Genomic DNA, 20,607 nt, shown 5'->3' with positions numbered 1-20,607 from the left:
GACCGGTTTTCATGCATCGTCGAGAGAAATTGATTCTCACAAACTCATCTTTGGCTTTTCAATCATTGTTTTGTCATTTTTGTATCACTATTACATATCCCGTACCTATGTTGCATATGATTTTAGTTTGTTTATAAGGATTTGGTTGTAATGAGTGATGCTTGGTTCCTCTGCAAAGATTGCTAATTTATGCAGACAGGTACTCGCGCAGGAATTTAGCCGATTCCATTTACTTTCGGACTTTACCGCTTCGTACTAAGTCAATGTATAATTTTCCCCCAAGTAACGCATATCATGATGTTTGTCTAGGGTTCTTCTTTTTATCTGTATGATTTATGAGTTTGTCCATTATTCCAGTTTAGAGAGTTTTGTAATTTTCCGCACTGAAGTTGGTTCAGTGCCTTCACTAGGACCATTGTTTTTGCATCCTACTAAATAAATATAAGTTTTTACGAAATGTGATCTATTGCAATAGAAAGCTAAAGGTCGTAGCTTTAATTTGATGTATTGTTTGTTATGATTGGTTATGTATTTGTTTAAATAACGTAGGGTAAAGCAAGTGTAAGAAACACAGATTCCGTGTTTCTGGCCGTATTCAGGCGATTTTTATTCTCGGCGGACGGTGCTTTCTGTGCAGTCCGCGCCGGGGCTATAAGTATAAGCCGGACCCCGGCATGAGTATGTTTGACCCAAATTGCTCTAAGCAGAGAGGTCGTTAAACTGTATTTTCGTCGAGCATGAGTATGCATTCGCTCCTAGCAGCTGAACACGACACTACACTTGCTTTGCTGTCTACGGGTTTCGCCTTCGGCCTCTACGTTTCCTTGCATTGTTTTCTTGAATAAAAAGTTGAAACAAGACGCTTGGACTTGGGCTTCGTGTACTACTACTACCCTTCCACTCCTCCACTACATTTAAAAACCGGGGTCGGTATCACCGAGGATAATAATTTATTAAGGCAAAGAAAGAAACAAGAAGACCAAATTTGTCGCGCTGGTCTCCGAGAAGCATATTTAATAAGTAGTACAAAAATTACACAAACAGATTTGTTTTAATTCTGAGCAAATGTTTAGAGTAAACCTGATATGACTAAGTGCATGCAAAAGGTGCGCACGAAAAGCGGACAAAGGGGCTAAAAAATAAAAGTTGACAAACACGACTGATATTGTGATTTTTGTTAAGACAACAGATGCTGGAACCCAATTACGAAAAGAAAAGATAAATTTACCCAAATGATTTTACAAATAACGATAATTTTGTTCCTTATATCATTCAAAACGGCACTGAGTCATAGCATTAAGGTTATCTCGCACGTTTTTAAAGCTAGGGCTTTGAAACTTGGCACACAACCAAAGTATAATGACCTCCATGTATGGTGCACATCACATTAAACAACATTGAATTTCAAGGTCACAGCGAGGTTAAATTTCCTTTGCAAACTGGAAAATTGTCGTTGTCACGTCTTACATGTTTTAATACTAGATCAGTTAGACTTTACATACTTCACATACTTTCAGCATTTTTATAAAACCTCATTAAAAGTGACCTGCTGGTTAATCTTTGTCAAAGTTCAAGGTCACAGCGGGGTCACATCTGGTCCAAATGTGGAATATTTTCAATTTATTCAGCGCGTTTATAGCACGAGCTTTGAAAATACACACAGTTCTAGTGTATAATGTTCACACACGATTAAAGTCTGGTTGAAAAAGTCAAGGTCACAGCAGGGTCGCGTTGAGGTCAAACATATACATTTTTCAATGAGGTTTTCTCATATGTTTTTGAAGCTAGGGCCTTGAAACTTGGCACACTACGCAAGTTAAATTAAACCTCATCAAATTCCAAGGTCACAGTAAGGTTAAAGATCCTTTAAGGATATTTTCTAAAAAAGGTGACCGCCTGGTTAATGTTTGTCAAGTTTCAAGGTCACAGCAGTGCCATCTGGCTTAAACTTTGAAAAATTGTCAATTTCTTCAACTAGTTTTATAGTGTTTGAAGTCATTCACACATGATGAAAGTCTGGTTGATAAAATCAAACGTCGAGGTCGCAGCGGGGTCGCATTGAAGTCAGACACATACAATTGTCATTGTCACGAACGCCTTTTAAGCAACACCTTTGAAACTTCACACATTCCAAAGTTTTGATGTTGTTTGGTTATAATCAAAGTGTGGTCAATTTCCATGATTGAGAGCATTCAGAGGGGTCAAGTTGAGGTCACACAAAAAGTGATAATCTTTATAAGACTCACGTTTGCTGCTATTGCTCACTTGACATTGGTGAAAGTGCTTATTTTATAATTGTGGATCTTGATGTTTTGACCAATTAATATTACCAGGATCAACCATACCAGATTTCAAAGTCCAGAAGTTGTCAAACCTCAAACCTGTTGGAAGTTTCAAAGATTTAAGCATCAACAAATTTCTATTTGATTTGACCTTAAATAACAGATTTGACCTTAAATCTTAAAACAGATCAACCAGACTTTGGTTTTATATAAATTGAAGTTCAATACAATTTCCTTTTTTTTTACCCACACAAGACCCTACTATGACCTTCATATTTCTCAAGGATCAACCTTGAATTCTCCATGTTGAACAATCATTAAGCAAAAGCGTTGTTTGAAGTTTGAAGGTTCTAGCTTCAAAAATCTCTGAAAAAATATGTTTCATCCGTTTTCTGAACCACATGTGACCCAGCCGTGACCTTGAAATCTGACAAGGGTCAACAAGACTTTTACCATGCATGGGGGCGATTAAACCCCAAATGTGTGTGAAGTTTCAAGGTTTCAACTTAAAAAACGTCTGAGAAAAATATACATTTTCCTTTTTGGACAATGTGTTGCACGCAAGACAACACGACAAACGCTCGTGTTATCATTCTTTTACTTTAAGGTCGACTTGCGTGCCCGCTCTTTCGCTAATCTCAATTAAAATTCATCTTGGAAGTTCGGTTTTATTACGCTTTTAATTAAGAAGATTAAACTAAGACAACAAATAGTTAGTTTTACCCATTAAACTCGATAAGGTAGTGACATTTTATGTTGAACGCAAGATGGTGTCGCACGCAAGATCTGAAAAGATGTTGACGACATAATTACAACACTTGATAGCGCATTCGTGGTTCGTGATTTCTTCACAAATTTTGAACACAGAATGTGTCACGTGGTTCCGTAGATGAAGTAGATCTTTGTACATGTAAATTTTGTTTTTAAAAGAAAATAACCGTTAATTACCGAACATTTTGTCGCACGCAAGATATGACGAAATTTTCAAATCGTTTTCAAAAATGCTGTTCAAAAGTTCTGCAGTCTTTGCTGGATTACTTGAAAGACAGCAGTTTGATACACCGTTATCGCTTGACGTGTCGACATCAATTCCAGAGTTTTTGAAAAAGAAATTTAGTAAATATCTGCGATTGAAAAATGTATGCCGTGATGACGACACATCTTGGGTGCGACACCTTAAAATTCGGTTATCGAAGAAAAAAAAATTCTCTCGAGATTTAGATTTGACGTTTGGTCTCGTCTGTAAAGCGATGTTTCAGGCATTCAATCAAACTAAATGCAATTCATTTGTGCTTCTTGTTATTTTTCTGTGGCATATTCAAAACACGAGGTATCACGATGTCCGTTTTCAGATGGCCGGTTTTGGCGTTATTTTTGACTTTAAACAAAGATAACTTCAAAACCGTTCAAGTCAGACACACGAAATTATGTCCACTATCTCTTCGCACATTCATCCACACACACACCAATTTTCAGCAGACACACGTTTTTAGAAACATTTTTATTGTAAAACAAAGTCGTCTTCTGTTCTGTGAGCACCTTTTGGCACTTAGTCATATATATATTTTTTACCATTCCAGTGCACAATATGGCTTTTTGACCAATCAAGACTGATTCTAGGTGACCCTCTAAATGTTATAACACCCCAGATACGCTGCAGTATTCCTGGCGTTGGCAAGAAAGACTCCCAGAGCTGTGCTGAACTGAAGTCTCTCACCATTGAACACATCCACAACTCCTACCCCCAACGCCAATGGACTCATGTATACACTGACGGATCTGCCGACCAGGCTGTCAGAAATGGTGGTGCCGGAATCTACATAAAGTACCCAGGAGGTCGAGAAGAAGAACACATCTCCCTCGCTACCGGCCTCTACTCCACCAACTTCAAGGCTGAAGCAGTAGCGCTCCAGACAGGTGCAGCCCACATTGAGCACAGTCCACTCTCCTCCAACAACGTTGTGTTCCTCAGCGACGCAAAGTCAGTCCTGCAGGCCTTAGACACTGCCAGAGACAAAGAACTGAATGACCTGTCATCCGCCTTGACCTCCCTGTGCAGAGCCCACACAATGGGTCCCTTCTCACTGCAACATACTAGGCAACGAAGCCGCAGATACCATGGCAAAGGAGGGCACTACGAAGGACCAGAATGACAGATCAACCACCTTCAAAGAAGTCAAGACCATCATCAAGGCCAAGCAACACAAAAAGTGGTTGCAGCAGCACCCACACTACAACAAAAACGACGCCTTTCACCTGCTCACAAGGTCTGAGCAGGTCCTCATATTCAGGCTGCGGACAGGCCACAACCGAATGAACCACCACCTTTTCACCAAGTTCAGAATTGGCAAGTCAGACTAGTGCCCTTGTCAAACAGGCAGCATGACAACGGAACACCTGCTGCAGACTTGCCCACTACACGATGGCCTCAGGAGCCAGATCTGGGCGGAGGCGATCACGGTGCAAGGGAAGCTCTATGGCAGTCTGGACGACCTACAGCGCACGGCAACATTTGCGCGGAGAACCGGCGTTTCCATCTGAGTGATCGACAAGAAGAAGAAGAAATGTTATAACGTTCAGGCAGGGATCCTTTTTGTTTATCACGCTAAAGATAAACAAGACAAAGTAAAAAAATTAATCAACAATACCAGCGTGATTTTTTCTACAGAATGACACTTCCCAAAAATTTTTCCGAAAAGCGAGTTTTGTCGGTGGGTGCTTTACGGAACAGCAAGTCACCGCCCACCCTCTGAGTGTGCAATGCCGACCCGCTCACTTGGAATCTAAATTGTCAAAGTTCGGACAAATCAAGTGAAATTGCGTCCCTTGCTTTACGTCAAATGAATTTTTAAGTAATTTCCCATCCGTCTGATGTCGGTTCTAAATCTGTCGCTCTCTGTTCAACAAGAAAACCCGAAGCAACCGAAATGCATGCTCAACATGGTATAATCTTGTGAGATTGTTGTGTGTCAAACGCATTTGATTTGTGATAATTCATCACGTCAAGTGTGTGACTCTGATTGGCTGACCCAGGTCACAAGAATTCTTTGACTGACAGGCATAATCAGGTAAGAGCGCATTGCGGCTGTTCTGTCTAATTCGCGGTGTCGCTTCGAAATGTCTTTTGGTCGAAATAAACGGTAATAAAACCGTTATTTCTAATAGGCTGACTGTTAGCAAATGATAACAGACATGTCTCACAAACGATATCAGCATTCGTCTGAAGGCTCATGCTTGATATCTTTTTTCTCGAAATAATAATAAATTACAATTATGCTCTTTGCGCTGGACACATTTAAAATTAAAACACAGTATACAAGCATTTACATCTACATTCATAGTCAGCAACGCTTAATTAAAAGCATACACCATCACACATACATACAAAAGATTCTTCCACTAACTAAGTAATAAAAACATGAATAAAATAGGTAGTGAAAACAAGGAAATACCAACTGAATACCCTTAATCAAACAGAACATGTTATCAACAATACTGAAAACAGCCCTAGATGTTTATATACATTATCACATGTCTGTTATCATTTGCTAACAGTCGGCAGATTAGAAATAACTCACAATATTTTTGGTCAAGCAATCTTCGACGAAGCACGGACTATGAGATTGCATTTCATCTTGGAAGCTTACAAATTAGTTGATGAGTTTGGTCATTACAAATCTCAACATTCTGATACAAATTCACATTTTAATGATATATCTGTATATTTACCATTCTAGTGCCCCAAATGACTGTTTCACCAATCAGAGCTGATTCTTGGCGATCCGCTAAATGTTATAACGGTCAGGCCGAGACCCTTCTTGTTTATCACTCTAAAAATTACAAACACGAACTAAAATTTTGAACTTAACATATCAGAATGACTTATTCCAAGGAACAGCACTTTTTGTTTTTAACAATGAAATAATTTACTAAGTAAAAATACTGAAAAGCCAACTTTGTCGGTGGGTGTGAGTGAACAGAATGGCAATCCAACACCCACCTTCCCGGCGGAATGCCATGCTGTGCTCATCTCGATTAACAATTACGTGGTCAAAGTCCTAAAGAATTAAATGAAATTCGTAACCTTATGTGACAGGGCGATCAGTCACCAATTATAGAGTAAAGTTTTGTCATTGTCCAGTCTAGTGTTTGTAGTTCATGTTGCCGATCGCTTTATGTTTTGTGTAATGCCATTATCTGTTCCAAGTTAAATTTTGAGATGCACATGTCCAGTCACCGGTAGATCCTTCGCGCGCTTAGCCGTCTGTGTCCATGTTCTGACTAGTCTTTGATCATTTGAACTTAAGCCGCTCTCCTCTGAAGAGACGGGTAGCCGTTGGCCTGCAGGTGGTCAGTTGCGTAACTTTTATGGCCTAACCGGGAGTGGCTTCCCAGAGGATGCTCTAGCCGTGTCTTTTGACGCGCCCCGATCAAAGCCTCTTTAAGAGGGTGTGAATTCCTTTGTCGGATCGGGTGGATCGCTGGCAGGTGGTCAGTTGTTTAACCACCACCCCCCCCCCACCCCCCGTGTGTTTCTCCCACTTCCTCTTGTCTTACGTTTAACCAATGAAACACGGAACCTGCTTAGAGTGTCGTGGTTACGGGTGGTTACTAAGATGTTGATTGGATGTTTGTGACTCTAGCGAAAGTTTGATTATGTATGTACATGCTAGAGTGTGAGAGAGAACTTTGAGACACGAGAGAGAGTGGACGTATTTTGTAGTGTGCTCCACTAACTGACAAGATGTAGTCAACTTTGTATTGTGGCTTGTAGCCACCGGCTTCGGTCGGGAAGGCGAAGATGAGGAGGGAAGCGAACACAGAAATAAAGTTTGCCATGCCAAATTATGCTGTTGTTACAATGAAGTGTTGCGTCCGTGAGTGAAAGTCCAAAGAGAGTCCGTAACACAGCATCAAGAACCTTTCACACTAAGTTAGCGTCAAATGTAGTTTTACACTACATCCTCGCTGTCTTTTGTTGGTTCTGAATCTTTTTATTTCTCGTCAACAAAAAAAGGCGAAGCGAAAGGCCTGTTCAATCATGTTCGAGGATCTTGTGTGTAAGACTAAGAGTTTTTCTGCTGTTAATATTCATGAGGTCAGGTGAGTGGTTGGCTGCATGGAGCCATATATGTGAGGGAGGTCACGACCCTTGGTTCAACCACGTCTCCTTTTGGGCCATTCCTTCAATTGTATTCACACAGAGTCGCTTTGCTAATCATTTTGGTTGAAAAAGGCCGGCCGTTAATAAAACCGTTATTTCTAAATTGCTGACTGTTAGCAAGTGATAACAGACATGTCTCGAAAATTATAGCCTGCTCATGTGGATATACATTTGACGTCACTTGCTAACAGTCAACATTTCAGAAATAACTAATGATAAAGGGGGCTAGACCAGTGACTCGATCAGGAGACTTATCGCGCAGTAGCTGTTGTTGTTTTTTGCTAGCTTGTCTATTTATAGCATTGTAAGCGATTTGACAGAAGCGAATTTAGAATAAGCTCGCATTGAAATGATTTGTTGATGTGCGATCTAACACGAATTTTAGTCATTTCCTGCGGTGCATTTCGGTGCAAACGACATAATTATGTTTGATTATATAATCGTCTTTGATCTGTGTTCTGAATGTGGACAAGTGAATGCTTTGAATTGTTTTGTCTGTGATTCCATGGTCCAATAACTAACTTTAAGGGGAAAACTTAATTTAAACAAAAGAAAGGTTATACACGGGGCTAGCTCACTAACTCACCCAACAGAAGAAGAGCGTGAGAACGGTGAGCAGGCCGCCGACGACGTAAAGCAGTTCCTCCAGCTCGTAGGCCGGCGCGTACTCCGCGTTGATGGTGATGTCCACCTCGTCGTCGCCGTGCTCCGGCTTCGTGTGCACCTCCGCTGTCTCCCCTTCTCCCACATGCACTTGCTTGCCCCCTGACCCGGGATCGTCAAGGTGCGCGTGTTGGTGAGGCTCCTCCGTGCCCTGATCCGGGTGCTGGATCAAAAGGGGGATACACATCAGGAAAGGGAATGGCTGAGAGGAAAAAACCTCTGGAATCTCGGAGGTCCGGAAACGTTGTGTAAGGCATGATCAAAATCCACACAATCTAGACCAAATCTAGTGGACTGACTTCTCTATCTCTGAACCTTGTGCCTTCCGCGAGTACCACATTCTGACTTCTCTCTCTGAATCTTGTGCCTTACGCGAGTACCACATTCTGACTTCTCTATCTCTGAACCTTTTGCCTTACGCGAGTACCTAATTCTGACTTCTCTCTCTCTCTGAATCTTGTGCCTTACGCGAGTACCAATTTTTGACTTATCTCTCTCTCTCCGAACCTTGTGCCATACGCGAGTACCACATTCTGACTTTTCTGACCTGTCTGTCTGTCTGTCTCTCTCTCTACGGCTTACACGGAGTTCGACAGCGTCGAGTTCGACAGCGTCGAGTTCGACAGCGTCGACCTCCGTGCCTTTATCTGACTCTGTGATGACGAAGTCTCTCTCTCTCTCTCTCTCTCTCTCTCTCTCTCTCTCTCTCTCTCTCTCTCTCTCTCTCTCTCTCTCTCTCACTGTGGTTGATATGTTCTTACTTTCATTTCTATTATAATCATGTAGCAGTAGTTTGTTTTCTTTACTTGCTTATTCTTTAGCAATTTTAGACTAGTCCCTCTTTAGGGCGAGGGCCAGATGTAAACAAGAAGGGCAAAGCCCATACGACTCACATGCTTGACCTCGACCTTTAGGGTAACTAAACCTAGCAATGACATCATACACTAAGAACTGCTTTACACATTTTTCCTACCAAAATACATGTGACCTTGACCTTGTGAAAAGGTCAAGGTCATCCAAGATCATGCAACACAAAGCTGTTAATTCAAGACATAGGAAGTACAATGGTGCTTATTGGCTCTTTCTACCATGAGATATGGTCACTTTTAGTGGTTCACTACCTTATTTTGGTCACATTTCATAAGGGTCAAAGTGACCTTGACCTTGATCATATGTGACCAAATGTGTCTCATGATGAAAGCATAACATGTGCCCCACATAATTTTTAAGTTTGAAACAGTTATCTTCCATAGTTCAGGGTCAAGGTCACTTCAAAATATGTATACAATCCAACTTTGAAGAGCTCCTGTGACCTTGACCTTGAAGCAAGGTAAACCAAACTGGTATCAAAAGATGGGGCTTACTTTGCCCTATATATCATATATAGGTGAGGTATTCAATCTCAAAAACTTCAGAGAAAATGGGAAAAATGTGAAAAATAGCTGTTTTTTAGGCAACATTTATGGCCCCTGCGACCTTGACCTTGAAGCAAGATCAAGATGCTATGTATGTTTTTTGGGGCCTTGTCATCATACACCATCTTGCCAAATTTGGTACTGATAAACTGAATAGTGTCCAAGAAATATCCAACGTTAAAGTTTTCCGGACGTCCGGACGGACGGACGGACGGACGGACGACTCGGGTGAGTACATAGACTCACTTTTGCTTCGCATGTGAGTCAAAAAGCAGATCACTGCTTACTCTATTACCCTCGTAAAATAAAGAATTGTTCTTGTTCTTGTTCTCTCTCTCTCTCTCTCTCTCTCTCTCTCTCTCTCTCTCTCTCTCTCTCTCTCTCTCTCTCTCTCTCTCTCTCTCTCTCTCTCTCTCTCTCTCTCTCTCACTGTGGTTGGTCTACAGACGCAGTTGAATAATTTGCAACATGCAGCATCAAATTTACACCTTAAAGTAAATATGAATAAGAGTAATATTGTTGTTTTTCGGAAGGGTGGATACTTGAGTGTAAGAGAGAAATGGAAGTATGATGGAAAGATAATGCCAGTGGTTAATGTTTATAAGTATTTAGGAATATTGTTCTCCACAAAACTCAGTTTTACCGCCACTTGTTGTGACCTTGCAAGCAAAGCGAAAAACGCATTGTTGTGTATATTAAAAAATTTGTCCAAGCTTGGTAATAATAATTTGAAAGTTTATTTAAAATCATTTGATTCTCAGGTTTTGCCAATTGCACTATATGGAGCTGAACTGTGGGGTCTTGAGAAATCTGCATTACAGTCTGAAAAAGTTCATTTATTTGCCCTAAAGAAATTTCTTGGTGTTGGATCACGCACACCCAACGATTTTGTGTACGGCGAGAGAAAATGAAAGTTTTACGCCCTCACGGCAAAGCCATTAGGGGCATGTTACACGGGAAAACCCGGCTTTGTATGAAAATAAAAAATAAAAATGCGGGGGGGGGGGGGGGGGGGGGGGGATGTAGACAGCTGGCTGCCGGCTGCTAGAGGAGACCTGAAATGGGCTAGGGACCGGGTTGGGTCGTCTTGGGTCAGTGCTGAAATGGTTACTTTTTTGGCTGTTGGCCGAACGGACATCCGGGCTTCATATTTTTGCATGCATGTATTCGTGTTTCCAAGGCCTGAGGCTTTCGCTGTGACCCTGGGATCTTTATCGTGCGCATGCGTGCACACGGGGGTGTTCGGACACCGAGGAGAGTCTGCACAAAGTTGACTCTGGGACACACATCCCGCGCCGAACTTGGGGGTTGAACCCACGCTGATAGTAACAACCGGTTTTAAAGCCAGCGCCTCTACCGACTGGGCAAGCTCCCCCCCCCCCCCAATTTGTTGGGGTCAAGAAGTTCCATGGAGGGCGGGGGGTATGGAGTAACACATAGTGTTTTGCTCAGAACATTCCCACCCATGCAGGGCCGCGCTATGGGTACGCATTACCGTGAAGCTGTCAGTCAGTGCTACCAAATGTCGTCTGTGTCTACCACTCGGTGGTGACTTAATGTGGGTCTATGTAAGCAGATGCCAGCGCAAGCAATCTGATGCAGAGTCAGGAGGCGGTTTGGTACAAGAGAACCTTAGAGGCCACAGCCTCGGCCGTCTAAGGGATCTGTGTGTCTGGAGGCACATTTGGTTTCTGAGGTTCAAGCGGAGCTGTTGCCTCTGCTCCCAAGTTCCCGTGTCTGGAGGCGTTTTTGGTATGGTAGCAAACCTGTAGGTTGGGGCCTCTGCCTTTCAGGATGCCAGGACTACAAAATGTGTGTCTTGGGACACATTTAGCTTAAGATTCCAGAATTGGATCTGTGCTGTGCTGGGTCTGCTGCAAGCTGTACGGCGAGATGAATAGGTATCCCATTTATGTGAATGCTGCAATACGTTGTGTTAAATATTGGTTGAAGTTGTTAAGAATGGACGTAAATAAATTGCCACATAAAGCCTATAAAATGTTGCGTGAACTGGATGAAAGAGGTAAAAGAAACTGGGTGTCTAGCGTACGTTGTAAATTATGTCAGAATGGTTTTGGGTTTGTATGGATGAATCAAGGAGTGCAAGATGAGAACCGTTTTTGAAAGATTTCAGAGAAAGATTGATTGATTGTAGATGGCAGGAATGGAATTTTCATGTTCAGAACAGTGATAGATTTGCGTTATATAGGACATTTTGCACTGTGCACGAAGTAAAACCTTATTTATTATTGAACATGGATAGGCATTTGAAAATTATTATGGCAAGATTCCGAGGTGGAATAACAGAACTATTTGTGCACGTTAATCGATATAAGAGATACGATGCAGATATGTTGCTATGCCCATTGTGCAGGGAACGTAAGGAAGATGAGTTTCATTTTGTGCTTTGTTGCCCCGCACTTCGTGATTTGCGATGCCAGTTTATTCCCGCTAAGTTTTATAGAAACCCAAGTTTACACAAGTTTTCTATCCTTATGGCATCTGTGAATGAAGGTATTGTTCGAAAGTTGTCAGTTTATGTGTACAAAGCATTTCGGCTACGTAGTGTTGTTATGTCTTAGTTCATGTAAGCCTACGATATTTTTATTTGAAATGTAATGTCTTAGTTTGTGTATGATTTATTTCATTTGATTTGTGTGTAAATGTCATTATGTCATTGCATATATGTTCACCCCCCTCATAAGGGGCTATGGCCTAAATGAGTAAACAATCCAATCCAATATCTCTCTCTCTCTCTCTCTCTCTCTCTCTCTCTCTCTCTCTCTCTCTCTCTCGCTCTCTCGCTCTCTCTCTCTCTCTCTCTCTCTCTCTCTCTCTCTCTCTCTCTCTCTCTCTCTCTCTCTCTCTCTCTCTCTCTCTCAGTATACAGCATACAGCATACAGGGTGTTTGACAGCGTCGATCTCCGTGCCTTTATCTGTCTCTGTGATGACGATGTCAGTCTCTGGGACATCGGCAGGCGCAGATCTTTTGATGACTTCTGTTCAAATGATTGCAATGCGAAATATTAATATCCACGATATAATTCCAAAAGTGCATACATTAAAGTAATCATAAGTAGCACTATCAGACACGCAGACAAAACCTAAAAGTAGTTTTAAGAAAGGTAACCTTCAATTTGATGAAATACTTGACACTGTCTACAAATGGATGTAACAAAAACGTACTGTGCTGCTCCAACCCTCCCCTCCCCATCTCACCCACAAGGCGTAGACACGTTTTTACATTTAGTCAAGTTTTGACTAAATGTTTTAACATAGAGGGGGAATCGAGACGAGGGTCGTGGTGTATGTGTGTGTGTGTGTGTGTCTGTCTGTCTGTGCGTGTGTGTGTGTAGAGCGATTCAGACTAAACTACTGGACTGATCTTTATGAAATTTTACATGAGAGTTCCTGGGAATGATATCCCCGGAAGTTTTTAGTTTTTTTTCGATAAATGTCTTTGATGACGTCATATCCGGCTTTTTGTAAAGGTTGAGGCGGCACTGTCACACCCTCATTTCTCAATCAAATTGATTGAAATTTTGGCCAAGCAATCTTCGACGAAGGCCGGACTTCGGTATTGCATTTCAGCTTAGTGGCTTAAAAATTGATGAATGACTTTGGTCATTAAAAATCTGAAAATTGTGAAAAAACCAAAAGTTTTATAAAACGATCCAAATTTACATTCATCTTATTCTTCATTATTTCCTGATTCCAAAAACATATAAATATGTTATATTTGGATTAAAAACAAGCTCTAAAAATTAAAAATATAAAAATTATTATCAAAATTAAATTTTCGAAATCAATTTAAAAACACTTTCATCTTATTCCTTGTTGGTTCCTGATTCCAAAAACATATAGATATGATATGTTTGGATTAAAAACACGCTCAGAAAGTTAAAACGAAGAGAGGTACAGTAAAGCTTGCTATGAAGCACAGCGCAACCGCTACCGCGCCAAACAGGCTCGTCACTTTCACTGCCTTTTGCGGCGGACTACGTTCAGTTTCATTCTGTGAGTTCCACAGCTTGACTAAATGTAGTAATTTCGCCTTACGTGACTTGTTATTTATTCAAATCAAATAAGGCTTTTGAATGTTTTAAAGCTGTTTACACAACAACGCAATCACAAATGATTGTTTTACTAAGCGTATCACATCGCTTTTTTTCCATCTGCTGCTGAAATCGATGAAATAATGTGCGACGGTAAGACGAAGCAATGATGGTATTGTATTATAATGAATTGCACACGAAAATCAACAAAACAAAATAGTGAAGTATCATGCTTGTGTGTACTCATGCATGCATGCCATCAACTTAGATGTTTTAAATAAGCATGCAAGTCGTCCTGATCAGCGATGGCGAACTTGCGTTCCCATGTCATAACCAAAGATGTTTTCTTTTCAAACTTACGCAGTTACCATGAGAAAATTATAATTAACGTTAGGGTACCAAGTTTTTGTGCCAAACGCTGAACAGGACAAGAAAATGATGAACTAATGTGACTCGGATTTAGTTGTACCATAAAGCAAACACGGGTTCGGAGAACATTTGGAACTCGTTTAAACCTGGGAATGGGAACAAAGGAACGTGCAAAGCTCGCCCGTAAGAGGTCAGTGACGTAAGACTTCTCCTGATTTCTTTGAAAACATTGAGTGTTTTTACGGAAACTGACGCTGCTTTCTTGTATCCAAACCTTTTCTTTGATTGAAATCCCGGATTTCAATGTCAGGCACAAAAACTTGGTAAAGTTTCAGCAAAACTTGATAGGATAGATTGTTGTTGCAGAGACAGAAAAGAACCCGTGGGCATTCTCAGGTTTGACACGAATGCTGACAATTCATAAGAACAGACTTAAACGCCTTTGTATCTGATTAAGGTATATGTACGGCAGACTGTCAGGAAAATGAAGGAGCCTATCGACTCTGTGTCTAACAACGCAAGAAAATCTGTCTCTGTCGATGACACTCTTTGGGGCGAGTGAACGCGCTCTTTCTGAACTCGGCACAACACTACATACGCGGAAGCATCATGTTCTCGGTGACAAAGGGATCCGAAGAATCAGCGTCGGTGTCTTCACCAGACGCCAAGTCTCCCTCGTACTCAGGCTCGTCGACCACGTATTCACTGTAAGCGTACTGCTTCACGTCCTGGAGTTTCTTTAATACGTTCCTGATTTCGTTATCCTCAAACCCACCCGTTTTGGACTGTTTCACCGGGCCGATTGGATCGGGTTTCCTCTTATTGCAGTCTTCGTCATCATCGCAGTCGTCTGAACTTGTCTCACTTACTTTAATATTCATCTTAGAATTTTTTCCTGCATTTGTCTCCACTTTTACTTCTTTTTTTCCCCCTCCTTCATCATCATCCTCTTCGTCGCCATCATCCTCTCCGTCATCGTCACCTTCTTCTTTGTCTTCAGCGTCATCGTCATCATCTCTGTCACTGTCAGTAGATTCGCCATCGTCATCATCTCCGTCACTGTCATAAGATTCGCCATCGTCATCATCACCGTCACTGTCATTAGATTCGCCATCGTCATCATCTCCGTCACTGTCATTAGATTCGTCATCGTCGTTTTCGTCTTCATCTTTCTCATCATCCCCTCCTTCATCATCATCTCCGTCACTGTCATCAGATTCACCATCGTCATCATCTCCGTCACTGTCATTAGATTCGTCATCGTCGTTTTCGTCTTCATCTTTCTCATCATTCCCTCCTTCATCATCATCCTCTTCATCCTCTTCATCATCCTCTGCCATGTCTACTTTTATGTCGAATTTTTTTATCTCCTCCTTTCTTCCAATGAGCTGGCTGGATTTCTTTTTGGCTAGCCCATCTTCTGCTTTGTCCTGACGGTCGTGTTTCTTTCCCCCGTCTTCACTCAAGTTTAGTTTGTTCCATCCCCTACCGAGGTCTTCGGACGCTGCTGAAATTACTGGTCTATAATCATATATTTCTTCTGGGATTACGGCAATTCGTGCATCCAACTCTTTGTGCTTCTTGCCTTTTTCATCGTTTTGTGTTTTGAGCTTAGATTTGCTTGTGTCCTTGTGATGCTTCTCGTGATCTTTGGAAGAACTGTCTTCTTCATCTGAACTTACTTTAATAATAGTTTGTGCTTTTTGTTCCTTATCTGTCTTAACCTCTAGATCCTGTTCATGTTCTTTCTTATTCTTACCTTCATCATCCGCATCTCTTTTTTTTGTTTCGTTGCTGTTTCTCTTTCCGTCTTTATCTTCCACGTTTGCTTTGATAATGATGCCAATTTTAGCTTTCTCTACGTTGTCACCCTCGTCGTTTTCTTGGTCAGTTTTATTCTTGTTTTCATTTAATTCATTCCTGTCTTTACCTGCAAATGCTTTACCCTTGTCTTCAGATTCGTGCGCCTTACTTTCGTCGCCTTTGGGCGATGCACTGGCGCGCTCCCCTTTGTCTGCTTTTTGCTTGTCCTCGCCTTCGTGTGGTTTACTCTTCTCTGGACCCTCTTTGTTACTCGTAGTTTCTTTTTTACCAGCATCGATTTTATGTTTGTGATCTCCTTTTTGTGTCTCTTCTTTTGACTTGTGATCCTTTTTTGTACTGTCTTCTTTCTCGTTGTCTGTGTCCTTGTCCTTGGCGTTCTTGGATTCTTCTTTCCCATGACCTTCCGCCTCGCCGTCTGTATCTTGTGTCTGATTAATTACAAGCACCATTTTAACAACGTCTTTGTGAGTTACGCCTCTACTCGTGTCAGTTTCTTTGAGCTCCCTCTCAGACACAACGTCATCCTTCGCGTCTTCTCCCTGGGTTTTAACTCCCTTTTGTTCCTTGTTTTCACCTCCCTTACTTTTCCCTTCGTTTTCTTCTTTGCTTTTACCCCTGTTGCCATCCGTATGCTTACCCTTGGTGTCTTCATGGCTGCTATCCTCGTTTTTCGTACCTTCATGGTTGCCTTTGTTTTCTTCGTTGTTTTTTTGTGAACCTTTGTTGGCTCTGCTTTTGTCCTCTCCAATACTTTCATCTCCGCCTTTTTTTCCTTCCTGTTGTCTACTCTCGTTACCGTCACCTGCAGAGTGACTTTTCATATTGATGATTTGTAAGTTTATCTTTTCTTTGGGGTGTTGATGATCGTTACCTGCTTGCTCGCGCTTCCTCCGAGAAACATCCTGAAAAGAAGAAACAATCATTGTTCGGAAGCCAGAGAGCAAGATGAGCATTAAAACACTGCTAGGGGTGGTTTTTCAATAGTGACACAGTTTTGTTCTACTGACTATAGTCAGCAAGCAAATATATTAGAATCCTCAAGCACTGGACGATTCATCTAAATGTGTGAGCCTTGTTGTCACAGTATATCAGAATTTCTTATTTTCGCAAGAAGTTGCTGTTGTTGAATAGTATATGGAATTAGCACAGCCTGAGATGAGAAGCAACACAACCCTATCTCAGATTATCTGCACACACGAATGCGTGCACAGCGTCCAACACAAGGACCTATACCTTAATGAGCTGCCGTAGCCTGCTGCTGTACTCCGTCTTTACAGTTTTTGGCTGGAGAGCTTTGACCTTGTCCCACAGCCAGGACAGGTGACGCTTGGTGGCCTTGCGCGAGCTCGGGTCATCCTGCTCCATCACCAGACCAGCCACCAGACCGCGATGCTCCATCTCCTGACCTCGGTCCGGCAACATCGGGCCTGAGAATAGCAAAGTGAAGTATTATAGTGTGAGGAAACATTTTGAACTCCAGAGCCGTTTGTGGAATAAAGCTGTGTTTCCATTTAGCGACGCGACGGCGGCACGATGGTTGCGGCGAGGTGGCGGCAGCGTCAAAACCGATCGCAACAGTAGTAACATCTTTCTTTCTTTATTTGGTGTTTAACGTCGTTTTCAACCACGAAGGTTATATCGCGACGGCCAGTAGTAACAAAGAACGCGTGTTTTCATAAGTGCGACGCGACGACGGCGCGGCGGCGACGTACCGCGCGACGGTTTGGCGTCAAGATTTTGTTCGCTCCCTGAAAAAAAATTGCTGCCGCGCGATGTTCGCGTCCAAAGAGGCCGTGGTCTAAGTCTTTCCAAACATTCGAGGACCCCCCACAACCAGGTTTATAGTCTATTTTGACTGATTTTTCGTCAGATACATGTATTCCCTGAGCTGCACATAGTCCAGCAAGAATTTCTTGAAAGGTTGTCAAAGGCACCGTGTTCGTTCCGCTTTATGAGCATTTTTTTTAAACAAGAGGGTTTTTCTTACATTTCTCGTCTTTTCAATTTTCTAACCAACATAAGTAGCTTCAAATAAAGTTTCTCTTAATTACGGTATGGTTATGTGAGTTTTTGACCGATTTATAAGAAGTCAAGCCAGAAAGAACAAAAATCCGCTTTTAATGGAAACACTCACAGCAAAATTCGCTAGCTGCATCGCGAGTTTATCGCCATCGTACTGCCGCCGCGTCGCTAAATGGAAACATAGCTTAATGCGAACAGGGACTGTTGGGGTTGTGTGCACGTGAAATTCGAAGAGTCCAACTTGGGGAACGCATCTCAGGGTCGGATTACTTGAAATTATGTTTGATATCTTACCCAATCGGACCCTGTGCTTGGATCCCACCGAGTTGGGCACTTTCTAGTTTCGATTAGATCTGTAAATATTCTCAATAACAAACACGCCTCAACTCAACATCTACATGCAGTCTTCTCTTCCTTTCCTTCTCTTTATCTTTTCCGTCTCGCACTCACGCTCTCACAAATTACAATAAATGTTATGATATATCCAAGACAGATAGCTGGGATTTCTCAAAGAAACTGACCACAGTTCACAAGCAGCTGCGTGGGGCATGGCGGTTGTGTGAAGGTGATGATGTCCAAGTCAAAGGCTCGGTCCGCGAAATCCAACAGCGTACAGTTACAGAAAGGTGACGGAAAGTTCAGGTCCCTGGAAGAAAAAAAGCGATACGTCATTGATAAAGAAACTGTGATGGTGGCAGAATACAAACACGAAAGCTGTGTCAGAAATGTATAACAGTGAACCGAATAAAGTTGGTGAACTCCGCTTATCAGGGGACCTCAAACAAGCCTGGCTTTGCAAATAGGTTCTAAACCCCTTTTATTCTGACACCAATTTGAACTGTCCACGATAGCGAGAAGTTTTGAAACTACACTGCCCCAGCTGAAACCTATCCTTGGCACAAAGGGTCAAAAATCCCAAAAATAAGCCCTTAAAAAAATAAGGCCTTATTTTTGAAAATATGCCCATATTTTTGAAAATAAGCCCTTATTTCTATAAATAAGGCCTTACATATTTACAGCCATAAAGAAATAAGGGCATAATGAAATAAGGCCTTATTTCTGTTAAGACCTTACTGAAATAAGGCCTTATTTCTGTTATGACCTTAAAGAAATAATCCCTTAAAAAAATAAGCCCTTTCAAAAAATATGCCCTTTTTTCTGCGCATCGCTACTGCGCATCCGGACATTCGAAAGCGATCAAGATGTTACACTGATATAAATCAAACAGTCATTTCATGTAAACAATGCTTACCTTGAGCGCACCCACACCTCATCGGAAACCCCAATTCTCTCGCAATTTCCAATTTCAGCACAAATTCTTCTCAAAAGTTCATCACGATCACTGAACCCATTCGCCATGTTTGTAATGCAGGGCCGGACTACTGGGGGTGTTATGGGGGTTGCGCAACCCCCCCCCCCCCCTAGCCTAAACATGTACCTCACTTATTTAAAACATTTTTTACTATTGTTTATTTTATGCCGTTTCATGCAAGGAGCGACCATTTTCCTATCTCAGAATATGACCTACCCATCAGCTTCAGGGGGCTTCGCCCCCTCACCCCCACAAGGGGCTCTGCCCCTTGACCCCGCCCCCCTGGACCACCAGTGGCAACCCCCCCCCCCTCCTCTTAGCCTAGTCCGGCCCTGTAATGAGATCTCTACGCATGTGCGGCGCAGCCGACTTCTATTCAGCTTCATGATTGGTAAAAAAAATAAGGCCTTATTTTTTTAAGCCCTTATTTTTTTATGCCCTTATTTTGTATGCCCTTATTTTTATTAAAGGCATATGTACGCGCTCCCGTGTTTACAAAGTGTAGTTTGCCCATAATCGATGTCAAACGCACCATAAGACCATGTAATGACGATATGTCGCCATGCGCGGACCATATACATGCATTACAGCTTGTTTTAGAGTCTCAAAAACTTTGGATGTAAACAAAGACGCGGAGTTATTTCCCTTGCGTCAACGCTACCTCTGTTGGCAAATCTATAAATAGGACGATCCAGATCAAAATGAAAATTAACATATCTCAACATTGAAGGGGTCCTAGACCACAATATTTTGCAGGGAACTTAATTTAGCATGTCTCCAGCTGTTGGTAAAGCAATTAGCGTGTATAGTCATCGAGTACATATGGCTTTAAGGCCTTACAGAAATAAGGCCTTATTTCTCGTAAGTCCTTATTTTCAAATAAGGGCTTATTTTTTATGCCCATATTTTTTTTAAGGGCAGAGTAATAAGGGCTTATTTTTTTAAAATATGGGCATATTTTCAAAAATATGGGCATATTTTCAAAAATATGGGCATATTTTCAAAACTATGGGCATATTTTCAAAAGATAACGCCTTATTTTTTTAAGGGCTTATTTTTTGGATTTTTGACCCTTTGTGCCAAGGATAGAAACCTGTCAGTGAAGAACTGTGACATGTCTGCGTCCTCAAAGAGTTATCAAGACCTGCATCGTGTGTATGCAGGGTTTTAAACTGGGAGAAAAAGGCAATGGGACATTTGTCCCCCTCAACCAAATTCCGCTGGGACATAGTCGAAGGCAAGAAGCACCAAAGAGGCCTGTACGCGTTTTGACCAAAGATGCAAAATGGTGCAATATGGTGCCATCTGAGAATTAGCCGCTATATCGTTTATGTGTGTGTGTGTGTGTGTGTGTGTGTGTGTGTGTGTGTGTGTGTGCGTGCGTGCGTGCGTGCGTGCGTGCGTGTGTGTGTGTGTAATCCGATGTAAAGTGTACATTTGGTGGCGCAGTGGTACGTAATCTCAATGCGCCCTTTGACGACATTTTCAGATTTAATGCGC

The 20,607-nt window shown here is 41.9% G+C and overlaps 1 protein-coding gene across 8 annotated transcripts in view; it reads right to left on the bottom strand.

Moving 5' to 3' along the window:
* LOC138981922 (dentin sialophosphoprotein-like) overlaps positions 1–20,607 on the bottom strand; it is a 70,793-nt gene that overhangs the window by 45,631 nt on the left and 4,555 nt on the right. For 7 of the 8 annotated variants that reach the window (XM_070355086.1, XM_070355088.1, XM_070355091.1 and 4 more), the window contains exons 4-8: positions 18,317–18,441; positions 17,007–17,200; positions 14,548–16,675; positions 12,427–12,524; positions 8,033–8,272 (exon numbers count right to left, since the gene is read on the bottom strand). In XM_070355086.1, coding sequence (XP_070211187.1) covers positions 8,033–8,272; positions 12,427–12,524; positions 14,548–16,675; positions 17,007–17,200; positions 18,317–18,441 — 2,785 coding nt within the window. The remainder of the gene's footprint in view (positions 1–8,032; positions 8,273–12,426; positions 12,525–14,547; positions 16,676–17,006; positions 17,201–18,316; positions 18,442–20,607) is intronic. The other variant, XM_070355093.1, reaches the window with a different exon arrangement.

The sequence above is a fragment of the Littorina saxatilis genome, linkage group LG12 (genome assembly GCF_037325665.1).
Source record: "Littorina saxatilis isolate snail1 linkage group LG12, US_GU_Lsax_2.0, whole genome shotgun sequence".
Lineage (NCBI taxonomy): Eukaryota > Metazoa > Mollusca > Gastropoda > Littorinimorpha > Littorinidae > Littorina > Littorina saxatilis.
This window is presented reverse-complemented; position numbering and strand designations above follow the sequence as displayed.